The sequence below is a fragment of the Seriola aureovittata genome, chromosome 3 (assembly GCF_021018895.1).
Source record: "Seriola aureovittata isolate HTS-2021-v1 ecotype China chromosome 3, ASM2101889v1, whole genome shotgun sequence".
In the NCBI taxonomy this organism is placed as follows: domain Eukaryota; kingdom Metazoa; phylum Chordata; class Actinopteri; order Carangiformes; family Carangidae; genus Seriola; species Seriola aureovittata.
This window is the reverse complement of record NC_079366.1, coordinates 11,768,273-11,786,866: the sequence shown is the minus strand read 5'-3', so window position 1 is coordinate 11,786,866 and position 18,594 is coordinate 11,768,273. Positions and strand designations below refer to the sequence as shown.

The following is an 18,594-nucleotide window of genomic DNA, read 5'->3' as shown; positions in this document are numbered from 1 at the left end:
GGGTGTGTCTCTCTACACTGCATTTTTCATTCAAACAGGCCATTTTTACCAGACCAAACACTGAGGCTGATGATATGAATGAAAAATACGTTAGCTTTTCTGTCTTTCTCTCTCTCTCTCTCTGTGTGTGTGTGTGTGTGTGTGTGTGTGTGTGTGTGTGTGTGTGTGTGTGAGCAACTTACATAGGACACAAAATGTTGCTTAATCAGCAGAGTCAAACAGAGGCCCTGACAGGAGAAAACAACCACGGCAGCAGAAAGAGAGAAAAAAAATATGGAACAACTATTCCAGATGGTGAGATGAGAGAGACAGAAAACAGACACGCGTGCATGTGTACATACACACACACACACACACGCATACAGAGAGAGAGACAGAGAGTAATTGGACAAACAACACAGCATTACCTTTCCAATAACACACCACCAGAATCCTAACATGGCAGAAAGTTGACAGGTAGATTGTAGATGAGGGATGGAAGAGACAGGGGCAGACAGAAAGAGACAGACAGAGAGTAACACAGTGAAATGACTGGAGGAACCATGGAAAGGTAGATGCGTTTACAACCAGACAACATTCACAACATTCTCGGCTGTCTCTTGGTTTGTTTATCCTCACTTTACTCGTTAATGTGGTAATTTCCCCCAAAACTCCAATAGACCTCCCTGTCTGTCACAAAAACAATTGAAATCATCAACAGTGCATGTTAAAGTAAAGATAACGTCTGTACAAAGACACTGTTCAGGATCAGTCTTGGTTCACGATGGCAACACAGAACTCAGCAAGAACAGTGCACAGTTCATGTATGCGCACTGTCTTGCATACGCAAACACGCTGTCTATAGGGCTTGCTTCCTTCCTACAGGCTCACCCTGCAGGGATCTGGAGGCCAGAGATAAGGATCATCAGAAAGAATTTGGTTCGCCCGCTTCATTACATAGGGCGGCGTAAATCCCTCGCCCTCTCCCACTGTTGTTTGGGTTCGGTCTGTGTTTGAGTTGGTAAAATGTAGTTTGTTTTATTTCACAGTGCAACATTCTCACATCCTCCTCCGCTCACTCCTGCATCAAGGACACCACTGATGTTACAAAGGGCCTCCCCTACATTGCTTCACTTTGGTTTGATTTAGCTTCTTTTGTCTTTCAGGTGGCTGCTAACACATGCATGCTCGTATGTGTAATACACAAATAAGGCGGCTTTCAGAGAGACACGGCAACAACACAACATAGTAAAAGCTCATACTGTTGTCCAATGAGATGATACAGTCGTCTGTATATATAGAGTTATAAATACTATATATAAAAAAATAGAGCATGACCCTTTTGGTTGAATTTATGTCACACAGATTGGTTTTGACACCAAAAAATAAAAGATTTAAAGTTGTTTTTATAGTGCCTCATCATCACAACCTTTCACAGGTTTTCAAATGTGTCATCACTTGTCACAACTGACATGGGAACGCAATTAATGTAAATTATTCACTGACATCATGAGAGGGTTAATGTTTTCTACACTCCTTGTTGTTCCCCTTACAGTTGACCACTCTCCGAAACTTTCCAAAGAATCTACAAAAGTCTCTCAAAAACATGTAAATACTGTAGTTCTGTGATGTGTCTGGGATTCCACAGGCAGTGGGAGACCTGAATAATCAGACTGGGAAAGGAACAGCAGACAGACAGATAGAGGGAGAATAGACAGAGGTCAGTGTGGCTGCCAGCTGTTTGAGATGAATAGAGCATTATATAGAACAGAGGGCGGCAGATGGCTAGTCAGCACACTGATACACACACACATAGAGTCAATTTTAGAAAGGCTTGTGAGGACACAAAACACGAACTGGTGGTTCGCATGTAAACATTTGTAATTAGGCTGCTTAGATGACATCAGGACATTTCAGTACAAACACAGTGCCTTTATATTTTTGAATTTTGTTGTTTTTACATTTGTATCATTCAAGGTCTGGAATGTGTTAACTCAGCAAGTAAAGCACCTGTGTTTGTTTGGAATCAGTAGAAAAAGAACTGTGAGATATTTAGTTCCATCAGTATCTATACTATAAATCAGCATCATAACAGCTGCTCCGGTAGACACACACACACACACACACACAAAAACACACACACACACACACACACACACACACACACACAACCACACGACTCAAGGCACTCTGGAACGAACGCTCTCAAGCACACACAAAGATGTGAGTTGATGTGATGCAGACATACTCAACCTTAAATGCCCCCAGATGTAAACACTAACAGTTGCTGTAACACACATACACACACACACACACACACACACACACACACACACACACACACACACACACACACGGTGAACAGTTTAATCTTCCTTTGCCTTTCTTTTAGTCCTTTAGAAGTTGTGCCACAAGAAATCTGGTGAGGCTGCTTCATGTTTTTAAGGCCCTTGACTGTGGAACATCCTCCCCTCGGATCAAACAAGGAAACTCCCCCTGTGTTTTTAAAAAGAAATTGAATACCTATCTTTTTACAGTAATTTGGCTTTTACTTTTGGTTAACTTAATTGATTTTTTAAAACTTGTTGTTTTGGTTTAATTTTGTTTTAGTTCCTCGCCATTGTTTTTTAATCTTGGGCTTCATCTTCATATGACAGGTGCTATACAAATAAGGTCATTGTTATTATAAGTTCTTAATGGTCGCCCACTGTCAGTACGGTATGGGCGCATTATGCAGCAAACTGTACTCAGCAAATGACTATCGCCTGCTGCAAACCCTGCATTATATGTGACACTTATACACTTTCATTGCGTGCTTACAGTATATACTTATCAGTGTGCTTAATGGCTTCTCTACACAGAAATATCTGAACGGTACACATATGTGTTAAGCTTGTTTGGTAATGTTCATCTGTAGAAGCAAACACAGGATGCAAGAGGGTGGTGACGTTCATTTAAAAGAGAAATAAATCATGTTTTCATCTTGTTAAGAGTGTGAGCATGTTTTACACGACTGTGTTTATTTTTGAACTTTTGGATATTGTATGCAGGGAAGGGTGTTGATGAGCATATGATCTCCCTTTGGCACACTCAGCTGACTGGCAAAAAGTCCTGACCACTGAGGAGCTTCATATTAGTCTGTTCATTCATCTCTCTCATCCAGGTTAAAATCCAACTCTGAATTGATCATTTCTAGCTGACTTGAGGATATTTTGGCAGTGTTGGCAATTATTAACCTTTTCCACTCTTGTTTTCCCAAGATAGTCTGGGAATTTGAACCCTCAAATAAAAGCAAATACCTTAAACTAATCCATTTGAAGAGACGGAAATGACAAAAGATCAGAATGATGCTTCTGAAAATCTAGCCGCACCAACTCTCCTGTCTGGAGTCTGGAGTGGATTATTTGTGTATATCGCAATGAAAAGGCAGAGAGCCACAAAGTTTTACATGACAGCTGGGGAAGTCTGGGCAATCCTTAATCCTTCAGATGAAAACATACCTTGATTAAAAAAAAAAAAAGATTTGAAATGATATAAAGTGATTAATTTTGCACATTATATATATATCGTTGTCACTGGTATTTTTCCACGTATTATATGTCCCTTCATGAATATTCATGCTGCTTGAATTCACATATTTGAATAGAATACTGAATTTTCTCATTTTCTTTGTCTGTCCATTGTCTGTTGTGATTACCCTGGATCAGCATATTTTTTTGTACTTTTTGCTATGTTTATGTTTTTTTCTATTTTTCCTTAATATACATAATTTTCAAAGTTTCACTAAATTCAAAAAGCTGTTTATATTGAAATCAAAAATTTTCTTAGCTGTATTTGGTGCTGCAGTGACTCAGTATCCCAGTGAGACACGTCCTAACAGGAAAAGCACGGATGTAATTAATAACATTAACAAGGGCTGCATTCCATCTAGTGTTGCCGGTTTCAGGGCCGTGCTATCATGCATGAGGACTCAGTTGGGAGTATGAATGGAACTGAACCCTTGTTAATGTAATTAATTCCATCTGGGCTCTTCCTGACAAGTCAAAAATTAAAAAAAAAAAAGTTTATTAATGTTTCAACTAATCCAATTTAAAGTTATTTTTAAACAACTGTCCTTAAAATGCCCATGATGACTGTCCCTTTACGTAAGAAAATGTTTAACCCAGTTCCTCCATGATTAAGTACAGTGCTCACTGGGGCCTGTAACCGAGCATTTACCCGCAGCACATGACTTTCTCTGAGAAACTCTGACACATGGAATGGTTGAAGGAAAGAGGATGTTTGTTGATGTCAACACAGCCTTTAGTCAACACCTCTGAGACTCAAACAAGCATGAAATGCACACACACGCATAAATTCAAATGCTTGCGCACACACACTCATGACTACCGTCTGCTAGACGCAGGCAAGAAAAGTCTGTGTGAGAGTGTGTGTGTGTGTGTGTGTGTGTGTGTGTGTGTTTGTGTGTGTGTGTGTGTGTGTGTTAAAGACGGAGAGGGAGTATTGATATTTTTGTGTCCACAGAAATCTGAAACAATTTTCTGTCCACAACACATGAATATGTCTTTGAATTGTGCTCAAATACTTCTTCACACTTTATATGTTGGCTGTGAACATGGGTCTTGTGGGTCACAAGGAGGAGTTCATAGCAGCAATATAACCATGATCCTTTGTGTCCTTGTGTTAATGATGTAACCAGTGAAATGTCCAGAACACAGTAGGTCACAACAAAACAGTGTCAGGAACAGAAATGGTGCATTTATTTTATTTAATCAATTGTAAAATTCTGTGAGTTTATAAAAGGTTGTGTGTGTTTTTCCTGAGGACATGCCGAACTAAATCGTTTTACATATGAGGTCCTGGTAATATGATCTGCTACATATAGGCAGTAGCTTCAAAGTCACCCATGACATGAAGAATGCATTGAACAGGGAGCCCTGCACATCCTAGACTAGAGGTCAGAAATTAAGCTTTGACATGGGGCAAGTTTCTTTCAGCAGTGTTCATAGGAGGCCAGGACAGGTTCACAGGTGCAGTGGGCCTCTTTATTTCAAATTCTTGTTTATAGACTGATAGGTTGATTATACACTGTGGGTCTAAGCTGGTTACAAGAATTCAAGCATGAGTTACAATAGTTGCATTCTGGCGGGTCTGGTCTGGCATTGAGAGAATACTCCACTGATTTAACTTTGCAGAGGTCTGGTAAGTTTCTCCACACCTCCAGATTTTGCTCATATTCAAATTTGTAGTCTTCAGCCTCGACCGACGCTGACTCAATTGACACCACTTGAGACAGCTTTTCACACGTGGCGTAATGGTCCCCTCAGACCTGTAAACAGACTTACTTTGATGTGTAAAATCAGTGGTGTTCCTCTTCAAGCTAAGCTATATTCAAAGCCACTCTCATTTATGTACCAAAGGAGGACAAAATATAAGAAACATAAATCAATATAATCAATGCAACATCACTACTTTGATAAAAAAAAATGGCCGTGAGATGCAGTTAAGATTTTGAGATTTTTTTTTTCAAACAGCTGCCTCAAGGTCAGGAATTAATGTTCACATTCAACACCACTATTAACTGTAGCTGCAAAATATTGACTTTGAGTTGATTCCTAACATAGTGTAAACAGAAATTTTGTATCATAAATTTACACAACAAGGAGGATTTGTTGCTTAGATATTACATGAACTGGGAATGAAATCTGTGTGTGAACTGTCTGTGTAGGGGCTTGTTTGTAAGTGTATCCCATTTAGAAATAAAAAAAAAATGAAGCAGTACATAGTGCACACATAACATGTACAAATCAGTTAGGGTCATGATTTATGAGTAAGAATTGTTTTCAAGCAAATTCCCAGAAAAATATATCTGAAACCCAGTACTGCAACAATGGCCTCATTCACCAGCTGTGTTATAACTAGAGCACTTCCAAAGGAGCTGCATGGGAAATCATTATTCAGTATCTGCCCATAGGTCACACATGTGCTGTATGCACTAAAACACTATGTACCAAGTAACATGCGTACAATATGTATAAGGGACAAACACAAATCATTCATAATAATTCTGTCAGTAATTGAGGAGTTTGGGAAATTAATGGCAAATTGTTGCTCCTTCCCTGGCCCATAGTCCACACACATGAATTACAGCACATAGAACATAAACACACATCCTCTATATATCATGTTACAAGAATGCTATACACAGCAACTGTGGATATAATCAATGGGATTTGTTGCACAATGACCTCAGGCTGTACAGTGTCATTTAGGTCATTTATGTTCTTATCTGATTCATTCTTCCTTGAAAAAAAAAAACTTTCATCTCATGATACGAAGAATTCATGTGTTTTCTTTGACAGTGTTCTGTAATAGGGTCGTGCATGCAAAGCGATGCTCCCACCCCTGAGAATATCTTGTCATGTCAAAGCAAATGACAGATGATTTATGTCTCATCCCTTGAAGCGCAGTTTGACCTTGTCATTCAGTTCTAATGAGAAATATACCACAAGCCTAATTACAGAGACTAATATAATCCCTCTTTTTAAGAAAACCACTGCTTAATCTTACTGGAAATCTTGCTGGCAATCCTTCAAACAGCTTTCACTCGCTGACCTGATGTAACTCATAGATTGAAGAAAGAAACTGGAGAAACATTTAACTTACATACATAAATGTATGTAAATCCCTGTATGAATAATATAGTGATGCCTCTGGAGAAAAAAAAAAGAATAATCATGGATTACTAAAGATTTGATTTGATTATAGGAGGTTGAAAATACTGTCAAGTCAAAATCGTTATGCTTCCTTTAACTTGGTGGAAGGAATATGGGAGGTTAGCATTCAGTCATCCTTGTGCTGTTCATAAACATTAAACATATCGGTGCTAATCAGCTTCTTCATTGCTGTATTTCTGCTAAGTAACCATTTCTAATAGCTCTGGAGCTTTTCATTGTTCTCCTCAGTCGTCCTCAGCCAAGCAGTGACATCATTCCCCTTTCACCCAGTTCTCTGATGGCTGCAGTACGAGGTAACCAGCGGTCAAACCACGATGCATTCACGGGCTCTTCCTCTCCGTTATACGAGTGTTGGCGTAAAACGTGTAAAATTATTTGATTAATTAAGTCAGAATAAAGAATGAAAATAATTGACATGTGCCAGGACTATTATTATTATTTTGGGTGTCTGTATATCACACAAGTAAAGTCACGCAGAGGGAAGTCTTAAGTGAACTGGACTGTGATGGAGGAATACAATGACTTCCATGTGCAACCACAAAACCTGTATACACATTAGTAATATCTTGAGAAAGCCAGTATTATCTTTTAACTTACGTGGTTGTTTGTAGCTTATGATGCTGAATGCTGGAAGTAAGCAATAATTCTACAAATTTTCTAAAAAACGATTAACGGAAATACGTTTTGATTTACATCTTTCACTCGGTTCACTGCAGAGGGAGATACATACAAGTAATTTAAATGTTATTGTAGCCTACTACATTTATTTGAAAGTAAAAGTCAAAAAGTGATCATCAATTGTCAACATAAAAAGCCACAAAATTAAAATACAGACCTAGCTTATGGGCTAGTGGGTTAAATTTAATTATAACACAGTGTAATTTTGATGAAGACTTGGGAAACCAGCCGATCTATCTCTGCGCGTGGCTGATTGATTTACTGTTTTCTTGGTAGATGCTCGTCTCCATTTGCAGTTGCAGTATTTTCGACAGCACCTGAAGGCCACACGAGTGTCGACGTTGCGAGCAGGAGGAGAGACTCAAACCAATGTTTATCTAACATAGTTCCAGCAACCGAGGTTGTTCTTTGTGTCATCTTAATATTTTCGAAAAATATTTCCCATCAGTCATTCAGTTCACTCCATTCTTTGTTTACTGTGACATGAATCGCAGATTGGAAGTGAAATCCCGTGCACTCCGCACATCAGGTCGTCAGGACTGAGGTGGCATTTGCATGGTTTCAAATAACAGGTGAATTTTTAGGAGAATCTTTTTTATTATTATTATTATTATAAACGTACAAATAGATGTGACACATTTTTTGCAGTGTTGAGTTAAATATAGGCATTCCGGACACCAACCCCCTCCTATCATGCTTCCCTTCATCATACTCTGTGCTGGGGTTACTATCGGACAAATCTCCCCTCCTCCTTCATTCTCTGTGCCGGGGTTACTATCAGACAAATCTCCCATCCTCCTCCTCCTCATCTTCCTCTCATCCTGCCTGTCTGTACCCGCATCATATACACGGACATGTCTGTATGTTCTGTTTTGTTTACCACAGCTACAGTTTTAGGAGCTCGACAATCACAAGGTGGAAACTGTGCCATGTTGCAGCTTCATGTATTCCTGCAAAAAAAAAAAAAGACCGCTGTACATTCTCTGTTGCAGTTTGTGTTCAGGGTTACTATCGGTCAAAGTGGAAATGAGGAAGTGCTCCGTGTTTTAGAAATGAAGTGGGGAAAGAATCCAAGCATTCAAGTTAAAAGGCAGAATCCCAACGACAGAAAAGTAAGTAGTGATCAACAGACACATTTTCAAGTGAATTAGAAAAACTGTTCAATGAACATTTCAGTGCAAAATAACTGTATTTACACTGAGCCCAAATTCCAAACCTTCAAAATACAAACAGTGTATCCAGTATGGCCAAGATGCCTAGAAGTCCTTTTTCTCAGAAAGAGATTACAGGTTCTTCACCTCATCCTCTCTGCTCAAACTTTGATGTAACAGTGCGACTGTGCTCTATTTTCCACTTTCCCTCGATTTAACATTGACAAGTCTCTCAATTAAAAAGCTATAGTCAGAGATTCTACAGGGACCCTTGAATTGCTTCCAGTGGGTCATGCAGCAAAATGAGGATTAGGCTACTGTCACCCTTATTTCATCCCATAGAACTGATGATGGTGATGTGGAAAGGCCAGGCTTCACAGAGATCAAAGGGCATCTGGGTCCACAATGTAGGTTATTGGCTTAAAGACTATAAATGGTAAAGAACAGTAGCTACTGTGGATTATAGAAAGTGTTTAGGTACCCTCTTTGAATGGTATAGGCAACAGATTAAACATTAAAGTCATTAGTCTTTCAGTCAGGTATAAGATGTCTGGATTTTAGCTTTTCACCAAGTTGGATGAGTGTCCGTGACTCAAAGATTTTAACATTTTTCAGAAGCTAAAAGGATTTTCCTCACAACATTTTACATCTCATCACCTCATTTGAAGATAAGAGCATGGTATTTGAGCGAGTGAATTATCCTAAGCTTGTATTTTGGCTACTTTTAGACAAAGGCTTGTATGAATTTTATCTATGAGAGAAAGATGCAGTGCAGCTTTTGCTTGTGTCAGATATTGAGACAATATTGAAGTCGAATCTGACATTTTAAGTTCTTTCTTGCTAAGATGACTTGGATCAACTTTTAATCAGAAAAAAAGGAGAGGAGCTGATGAATGCTGAAAATTGATGCAGATATAGTGATAGTGATATTGTGCTCAATATGTGCACAAATACAGGCACTCACTGGCATAAAGAACATGGAAAAGGCTTGGATCGACTGCTAATCTGGGTTGCACTGTGTTTAAAGCTTGGCGCTCTTCTGTGTTCTTCATGCCAATGAATGCCTGTACTTATGCACATGTTGAGTGTGTTTCCACTGTTCATTCGTGGTTAAACTCTGGTTCCAACACCAACAAGTCGACCAAGCGTGGATCACAAGCACGCAATATGTGATCTCTAAAAATGACAGTATCATTTCATGACAAATTACTATGAGTTTCACATACTTTATATTTACAAACCAGCCACATTACACTATTTACAGTATAAATCCTCCTTTAAGCAGAACAATCCTAGTTTTCTGCATTTTTCTTTGTGTGTACCAATGTCTTTTCTTCTCCTCAAGAGACCTGCAGTCCACCTGCATGAACATGCTCTCACTCAGTGTACTGTTGCAAGAAGCCCAAGTTTTGGACTTTCCCATTCTCGTTGTCATGTCCCTGCAGCCACAGCCAAGAAAATCCAAGAGCGTTTTAACATCTCAAGTTGGTTCTAGTACAGTGATCCCATAAGCGGTGAGTGTGTAAACTAGCTCATGCTGCGCCAGCCATAACAAACCATTGTTCTCCAGCCAGTGGGAATAACTGCACCTGACAGTTCACTATACGCATAATCACAATGAATAAGCGGTGAACTGATGAACTCAGTAGAGACAGATATTCGTCGGTTTCAAACACTACCCACTTTATAGTCATGCCTTTCCTCTGTCCTTGCAGTATAATTTGATGAAAACGGACTGTTGTTGTATTCATTCTCCGGTTCCAACATTTTGTCCCGGACCAGGCAAAGGTGAACACTTTGTACTTGTGCATGTTGTTGAGAATCTGTCGTGTGATTTTTGGTAAATTTCATGCTCGCAGTTTAGTGTCCTCAAATGGCCGGGAACAAGACAATGATGCCCCGTTGTCTCCAGGGAGCTGCTGCGTAGCTGACCGCAACCTCTGACCTTCTGAAAGGACAGAAAGAGACAACAGAAAAAACTGTTTACTTCTATGAATCAATGAATCATTATATTGTTCTGATTTGACTCTTTATCGTCTTTTTAAATCCATTAGAAAAAAAAATTAATTTACAGTATTTATCATGTGAAGACAGAATGATAAAATGAAAATATTAAATTTCACATTTTATTATAAATGTATTACTTTTGAATTGTATCATTTAAAAGCAAATTTAATCAATGCCTCTCTTTATAAATGGTTTTATAAATAAATCAATAAAATAGCTGATTAGATTTAACCACTGAGAAGGTCTATGATTATTGAAAGAATCCAGGTTTTCACAGAAAATAATCTGGCCTTTATTAAATAAAAAATGTTATTTTAGAATCAGCAATGGCATGTAACCATTTCAGAAAGCCACAAACTCCTCATATTAGAACTCATTTATATTTTATTCTCTGTAATATGGAACTATTTCTACACCACATTTTTTTCTTCCCAGCTCATTATTTTCAGTGACTCACAGGAAGATTTCAACACCATGAAAATCACCACAGCTTCAGTTTTCCTCAGTAACCCTGAATTCTTCAGATTAAAAAAATATCTATTTTTATGATCCAGTCATATTGGATGATTATCATCCATCTTTATCCATGCAGACAGTTGTTAAAGCTTCTTTTATGGATTAAGTAGCTAATCACTCTGATCAAGGATCCTGTTTTAATGAGACCCCATAGGAGACAACGCTGTACCCCATCCACAGTGGAGGAGAAAACATTTAAATGATGCATGTTTTCCGCCTTATTGCCATGTTTTTCCATCATCCACCTTTTCCTACACTTTCATCTTGTTTCAGCTGCCAGGGACCAAGCACAACACTTGTTAGATTATTTTATGAAAGAATGACCATATTAAATTGAGACTGTGTGAGAGAAGAAATAAAATTCAACTTTCATGAAGAAATACAAGACGCCTTCTTTGTATCTACAGATTTAAGTGGAAACAGAAAGGAAAAGAATAATTTAGCTGTCCACCATCTTTAAACTAATTGCACCCTTAAGCAAAGCGAACAGAATAAAAGACAGTGGAGGCAGACTAGGCTGGATAATCACTGCCAGATGGTTGTCAGGTTCTTTGTACATTAGTAAGCATGGACTGTATACCAGGCTCCTGAAGCGTCTCACAAATGTCAACAGAAGATAACCATGAAACAAATAGGATTAGAGTTCAGGAGAAATTCTGCTCTTTGTTCTGGGGACTTGGACATGACACAGTCAAAAAGTTAATGATGGTGCAAGTGTGGGTTCAGCTGTGGTTGATTTTTATTTTTGTAAAGGTGGTTTTTCTCTTACAGTATGCAGTGCAAAGTCATAACGCACTGTATGTACCATGGTGGAGAGGAGTAAGACCTGCAGCGAATGTTACAACCAGCCAGATGAACCATCCATTGTTGTTCTATTTGATGCACCACTGAGTTGCTTTGACTTAAAACATGCATGATAACACAAGGGGTGTCCGGTGTGCAGCCTGGTGTCCCCTCTCCCTCCTGACCCCAACTGTGTCTTTATGAACTGAAAATTACTCTTGTGGTCCCTCAGAAGAGCTTTTTGAGCTCTGTATAATCTGGTGCTGGTGGCAGGCGGCCACTCCGTCGGACAAACATGAACCAGCCAGGCGCTGGTGTCTGGTGACATGTAAAGTGTTTACCGTCACTCCTGAACAGAATGTTGTTGGACAGCAGAGTGGTCCTGTTATCCAGAGGCCACATCAGGACAGTCATGTAATTGTTTAGCCACATGCAGTGGGACACTTCAATGGAACAAGCAATAAGACAGTGGAAAACTGAGTGCATTTTAATTTCATGCAGAAGAACACACTGGCGCTGCAAAACAGGTTGTATTAATTGTTCTTGATTCTTGTCTTGAATATTCATGTCTCACAAAAAGTCTGAACGGGCAATGATTTAGTAACTCTAATCTGTGCACGTCTTTACATTCATGCACGTCCTGTGTAATGTAAAGTACAGTCATGTATCATTCAATGATCAAAGTGAAGGTAATTGTCGAATTGAAGGTCAAGAATGACCAGGAGTGACAACGATTCACAATTCAACAACAACTCTTCAACAGTTTACTTGGTTATTGGTTTCCAACAGAATAAGAATTATCTTCTTACTTTCAAAACAAATGAAACAAAAATCTGTTTTGTCTGAGATATATTGTGAAAAACTGAATCAAGCAACTTTGTAAAAATCACAATCTCAATGGAATTAGAGACAAATGTGCAACTTGCTAAAACTTTTAGAGAGATGTGAGATGGAAAAAGGTTAATCTTTCCAGTGCAGACCCAAAAAATGTACATGCATTGTGCATTGCTGTAAGCATCACTGCACGTGGCCTGCTGTCTTTGCCCAGCTGAGTTCTGAGTTCTAAGTTTGATGGATGAAAGCAGCAAGTGCAAATGAAGCAATGATAAGTTCACATCTATCCATCCATTTTCTAAGCAGCTTATCTTGTTCAGGGTCACGGAGGGCTGAAGCCTATTCCAGCACACATTGGGTGAGAGACAAGGTACACGAAGGATCTGTCACAGGGCTAACACAAATACAGACACATATCTGCATTCACACTCGCCTACAGAAATTCGTTTTAGAAAGAAGAAATAGGAAGAGGATGCATGGAGACTTGGGCAGACAAGACTGATAGAGTGTTACAGTTCGAATAATATAATATAATATAATATAATATAATATAATATAATATAATATAATATAATATAATATAATATAATATAATATAATATAATATAATATAATCCTCTCAAATATGTACCATCTCCTGCTGTGAATATTCAAGTTACAATACAGATGATACACATATGTTGCAAACACACAGTGGGCATGATACATGACCCCAAAACCGCCTGGTTGTAGGGCACAGAGGACAACAACCTTTGTCCCCAAGGCAGTTCAGCTCCTCAACTCACAACCATCCCTGTCCTCTGCTCACCCCGCAAGCCCCCCTCCCCCGACTCTGACACACACTCAGACTTGGGTCAGGCACTGAACACTTCTGTTGCACATACACAGATACTGTGACTTTCACATTGACTTTGCTATACCCGATGTAACACAGTTTTTTTTTTATTGCACTAAAATTACCTTTTCATGTTGTTAATTTTTACCATGATGTGTACAGCTTTTTATTTGCACTAGTGATGGCATTCTGTCATGCCATTCCCATTATCATAGTATCACAGGTTATTGTTTTTTGCATGTCATGTCACTGTCCTTGTTTTAATGTGTACAGTTCTGGTTATGTTTTTATGGGTGTTTTTGTGTGTTTCTATGTCATTGCCTTTATAATGTGTAGAATCCTTGTAGTATACTTCTCTATGTGACTTTCAAATTCCCCCCATGGGAAAAATATTAATTTTGAATGATAATTATGATGATGGATATAACCTTAGTAGTAGAGGTAAAAGTAGTTTTAGTCCAAAGGTAGAACCAGTAGTAATTTAATATTTTCTTACAACCTTCTTGAGCCAGACAGTAATTGAAAAGCTGTGCAATGCACTGATGAGGCTGTGAGGTGTTGCTGGCCCTTTAAGAGATGTTTTGACGCCGCACGTGCTTGCCTTATACGGGAGCAGCAACAAACGGTGACCGATAGTTACCTCTGCTGCTCTCTCTGCTCTGCTCCGCATCGAGCAGCGCTATAAAAGCCTGCTGGAGGAAAAAAAAACAGTTTTGTCAGACACTGAGACAGAGCACCGGAGGAACGTGGAGGAGGAGTACAGTTTTTTCACCATTTATAAAGTTATGTTCTGGATGACGGATTTTAATTTATGAAAAGAGAAGGAGTGGATATTCACACCGTTCAGGATCAAGGTCGGTGAGTGTGGAGTTTTATGTTGAGTTTTTCTGTGCGGGATTTGTGAGTTTCTTTGTTGGAGTAACAAAGAGATGTATGCCACCGTGTGATAGCTAAAACATATTTTTGTATCACTTTATGCTAACTTAATATTCTGTGTGTGGTTTTGAGTAATTTCATGTCAAAAAGTAAAATATTTTTGGTCTTGAATGCGAATTACATCCCGATAATTATTAGCAGAGTTTTGTGATTTTCCTCGTTTTAACGTCACAAAGTTAAATGAGAACTGCAGTGTGCTGAATGGACATTACACGTTCGAAGCAATGTTGTTGTTTTGGTAAAATGACAAGTGTTTTCCTTGCTGGTTTTTGCTCTTTTATCATGCATGTCAGTATCCTCTTCGTCCGTCTTTGAGTAGTAACGTCAAGGTATTTAGCCTATAGCTAACGCATGGCTTCCGGTGAGGTATCCCAAAAAATAAAAGCCTCTTTGTTGCAACGTCGTTGTAAGACACAGATTATCAACCCAGAAGAAAAAAGAGGTGGAAAGGATATATATTGTGTTTCTCTCTCTTGTTTGTCTTTAAAGTAAACATTTTTAAAGGTAACAGGAGATCGCATAACTACCTGCTGACAGGTAGTTTCAAGTCTTGTTTGTTGCAGCTTTAATTCTGAAGGCTCATTCGCCTGACTTGTAGATGCATATGGCTAACTTGACGCTGCTGTAGCTCAGCATCGCGACGCTGAATGACCGACAGTAACCTCAGTTCAACAGAACAATTAAAACATAAGCATATAAGTCAGTCAGTCAGTCAGTCAGTCAGACGATGAATTTTGACTATCTGTCATAGTGTTGACATTTGGTCACAATGCAAAAGAAAAGATAGCCCTTTGTGACTGTTAACTGTAGCCTGTTTTTCTTTTCATTTCTGTTTTGTTTTGTTCTTTTTTTCGAAGATGTGCGCGGAGACAGCGTAGTAATGTGTTGTATTAGTGTTTTTTTTTTTGTTGTTTTTTTTTTTAAATATCAATGTGCATGTATGCAGTTGAGCTGCGACGTCGACGAAAAGCATCTGCTTTCTGTTTTCATTCGAACTGTCTCTTTCATGCAAAAGCATCGACGGACTTACATCGTCTTTTTCGTCATGACAAAAGTGAATTGTTTTTCTGTTGACCAGCTTTCTATTTTTAAATGACCTGTCATGTGTGTTGAGAAAACAAGGGAGACAATGGAGTTGAGAAAAAAAATCCTATACGAGTGTGATAACACGTGAGCGAGGATTGATGGTAAACAAGTCGAAAAATGAGAAAAAGAGTGTAGACCACTAGAGGCGCCCTGGCTCTGCACCATTTGGGCTGCTCAACACTCAGCAGATAAAAACCCCCTCACTTCTGCATGCGATGTATTACCATCACTGTTTACCAGAATCATATGGAGGAGAACTCAGAAAGCTACTCAGATACAAAAATGAACGATGACAATCAGGTCCTAAAATACGAAATTAACATGTACACATGGTGTTTTGTTGCGATATCAAACCAAAAATAAGGATATCCTATAATTATGAGGGAAGAAAAAATAAAATCAATTAAATGTACGTCAAACGTGGCAAAGGTGTAAATTGTATACACTGATATCCACCCACACACGCAGCAATTTCGCAGACGACAGAATGGGAATGTAATTGGTGTTTTGTTGTTTTTTATCCTCATTCATTTCATAGGATTTGTATAGAAGTGTAGTGGAATACACTCGGGAAAAATCAATCAACTGTATAAATAAAGAAGATGTTGATTTTTGACCAAAGCTTGTGCAAATAACCTGATCTGCTCTTGCAGTTATTTATTCAGTGGAATTGAAAGAATTGTGCTGTTGTTGATTGTTTCTTTGGATTATATGTCTATCAGTAAGCCCACAGCAGGTATTTTACATTGTCTCTCAATGAAACAGTTGCTGTGAGTGCTCACATGAAATAGAGTGACTCATAGAGAAAACAGATGTACCAGAACAGCAGATAGTGTAGGTCACTGGTGTTTGTTGATCTCAAAGTTCCTGTTGGTTTTTTTATTGCAACATATTATACATTCCAGTGGATTTATTTAATGCAGCCAACTGCATGTCACAGTGAAAAAATCTGTGTGCTGCAGCTGAGTTACTGGTATTAAAAATTAAAGGTTAACATCTGTAATTATATTTTATTTTGTATTGATTCCTAATGTGACGTCTTTTTGGCCATCCCCATTGGTAGAGGGGGGAATTATTTAATGCTAGAGGACATAAAGTCTGGCAGTGAATTTATAAATGAGTTTCACCTTGTAAGTAAGTGGATACTGCTGGACTAATGGTTGGATGTGATTACAGTATCATTATGACTGCATTAGAAAAAAAGTGGTGTAAAAACCATAGAAAACTGGATTAAATGTTTCATTAGGGAAGATCTTTTTTTCATCCCACAAGCAAATTATCAGTGCAGAACATCATGTTTGAACATAACTGTGTCCTTGACATGGTTGTGCTGTTATTCCACTCTCTACCAATCAGTTTTATTCTGTATAAAGGACATGCAATATAACAAACAGGATGGCCTTGGCCCTTTGTCTAAAGATTTCCAACTTCAGCTCCAAGTTTCCCAACACACTTGAAGTAACAGAGTCAAAAATTTGTCATTAGTTTTTGTATAGAGTTGTATGACATTTAGGGATATACACGTAGTATTTAAGTTAATTACCTCTTTATGAATATAAGAAGGGGGAGATACATTTCACAACTACATTATATACATTACATAAATATCCTCCTCATGTGCTGCAAATCACGATGACCTTAACAAGGAGCTAAGGGTCTCAGTCTTTACTGTGTTACCTGATTTATCTCTTGACGGCCAGTTGTCTGTCTCAGAAAACAGGATTACAAAATTAGCTGGAGAACTCCATGTTCTGATTTGTGGGGCTTTCAGGTTTTATTTACTATTCAGTTAAGAAAGGAATTTATTTTCTGTAGAAAAAGAAACAAAATGACAAAATTGCAATAAGTCTCCTTACTGGCATTTGTTGTCTGAAGGATGGGCTTGATGCAGGTCCTATCAGAGCGTGTTGCATAAAACAAGTCAGAATACAAATCCAAGGACTTTTGAATCTGCAAATAGAATAAAACCCATGAAAAAAAAGTGTGTGCCCCACACAGGCTGCCGTACTGGATGAATCACATGTCATTTAATAATGCTGACAAAGCCTAAAGTCTATCAGAGAAAAAGGTGTAGAAGTGTATCTGTTTGTCACAGTACTTTGAGTAAACCCACCGGTGCTGTTTAATCAGCGGGTTGTTTTGTTTAGATTGAACATTAGGGATGGGAGTTTGAAGTGATATTGAGCTGTGAACATGAGGAAATTTCGTGATGATGAAAGGATTGCCAACGACTTTCACCACTGCCCACCTCCCACTCATCCTCCCGGCTGGACTGCAGCTTGACCTTTGAACAGATGACTCTACATCAAGTGGAGCTCAGTCTGCAGTGGTTAGCAGCCTTCCTCAGTCATCAGTCGACTTCATGTGCTGAGTGTTCCTGCACTTTAGGCTGGTCCGCATTTCAGAGTGAAACGGTTTTCTTCAATAGGTGAATCTGTTGTCATAATAATTTTCTGTCAGCAATGGTTCTTTGTTTGTTGTTGTTTAAATTTTTTTTTTAAGAATAACATGATAACCAGCTAGGTAATGCTTGTTGTGTTCCTGTTTGCCTCTTTTCCTTGATGATTGTCGTCACAGTATTTCGATTTTGAAAAGTTCTGCTTTTGACGTGATTGCTTTTCTTGTCCTGTTGTGGCATGATCCCCTGGACGTTACAGCCATACTTTGTGCTCTTTAATGTTGGGTGCAACGATTTTCTGTTCTGTTTTCACATTATTTTTGTGCGTCATTATGCATGGGTAAACCACATCTTTCTCCATAGGAACAAAGCTTTCACAGTGTGGAAAGTGGTATTTGCTGACTTTGAGTGCTAGTTTTGCCTGTTGGGCATTTACATGTTTGCAGTTATTGACCCTCTGCCCCTGTCTTTTTGGGTTCTCAGTGAGGAGCTGGAGCGTGCTCAGCGAGGTTAGGAAGACGGCAAAATGGCAGTCTCCACTCAACTGGGTTTACTGCTTTGGAAAAACTTCACCTACCGACGGAGACAGACTGTAAGTATGAGTGTTTCAAAATGACTGACTCACAAGAACAATGGACTGGATGAGTGCACAGT

The 18,594-nt window shown here is 38.7% G+C and overlaps 1 protein-coding gene across 4 annotated transcripts in view; it reads left to right on the top strand.

The window, feature by feature from the left end:
* Positions 1 to 14,224: 14,224 nt before the first annotated feature.
* The window catches only part of LOC130166991 (phospholipid-transporting ATPase ABCA1-like), a 41,568-nt gene continuing 37,198 nt past the window's right edge, over positions 14,225 to 18,594 (top strand). For 2 of the 4 annotated variants that reach the window (XM_056372882.1, XM_056372879.1), the window contains exons 1-2: positions 14,225 to 14,378; positions 18,424 to 18,532. In XM_056372882.1, coding sequence (XP_056228857.1) covers positions 18,467 to 18,532 — 66 coding nt within the window. In that variant the 5' untranslated portion in view covers positions 14,225 to 14,378; positions 18,424 to 18,466. Of the gene's footprint in view, positions 14,379 to 17,888; positions 17,971 to 18,423; positions 18,533 to 18,594 lie in introns of those variants that run through there. The other 2 variants (XM_056372880.1, XM_056372881.1) reach the window with 2 other exon arrangements.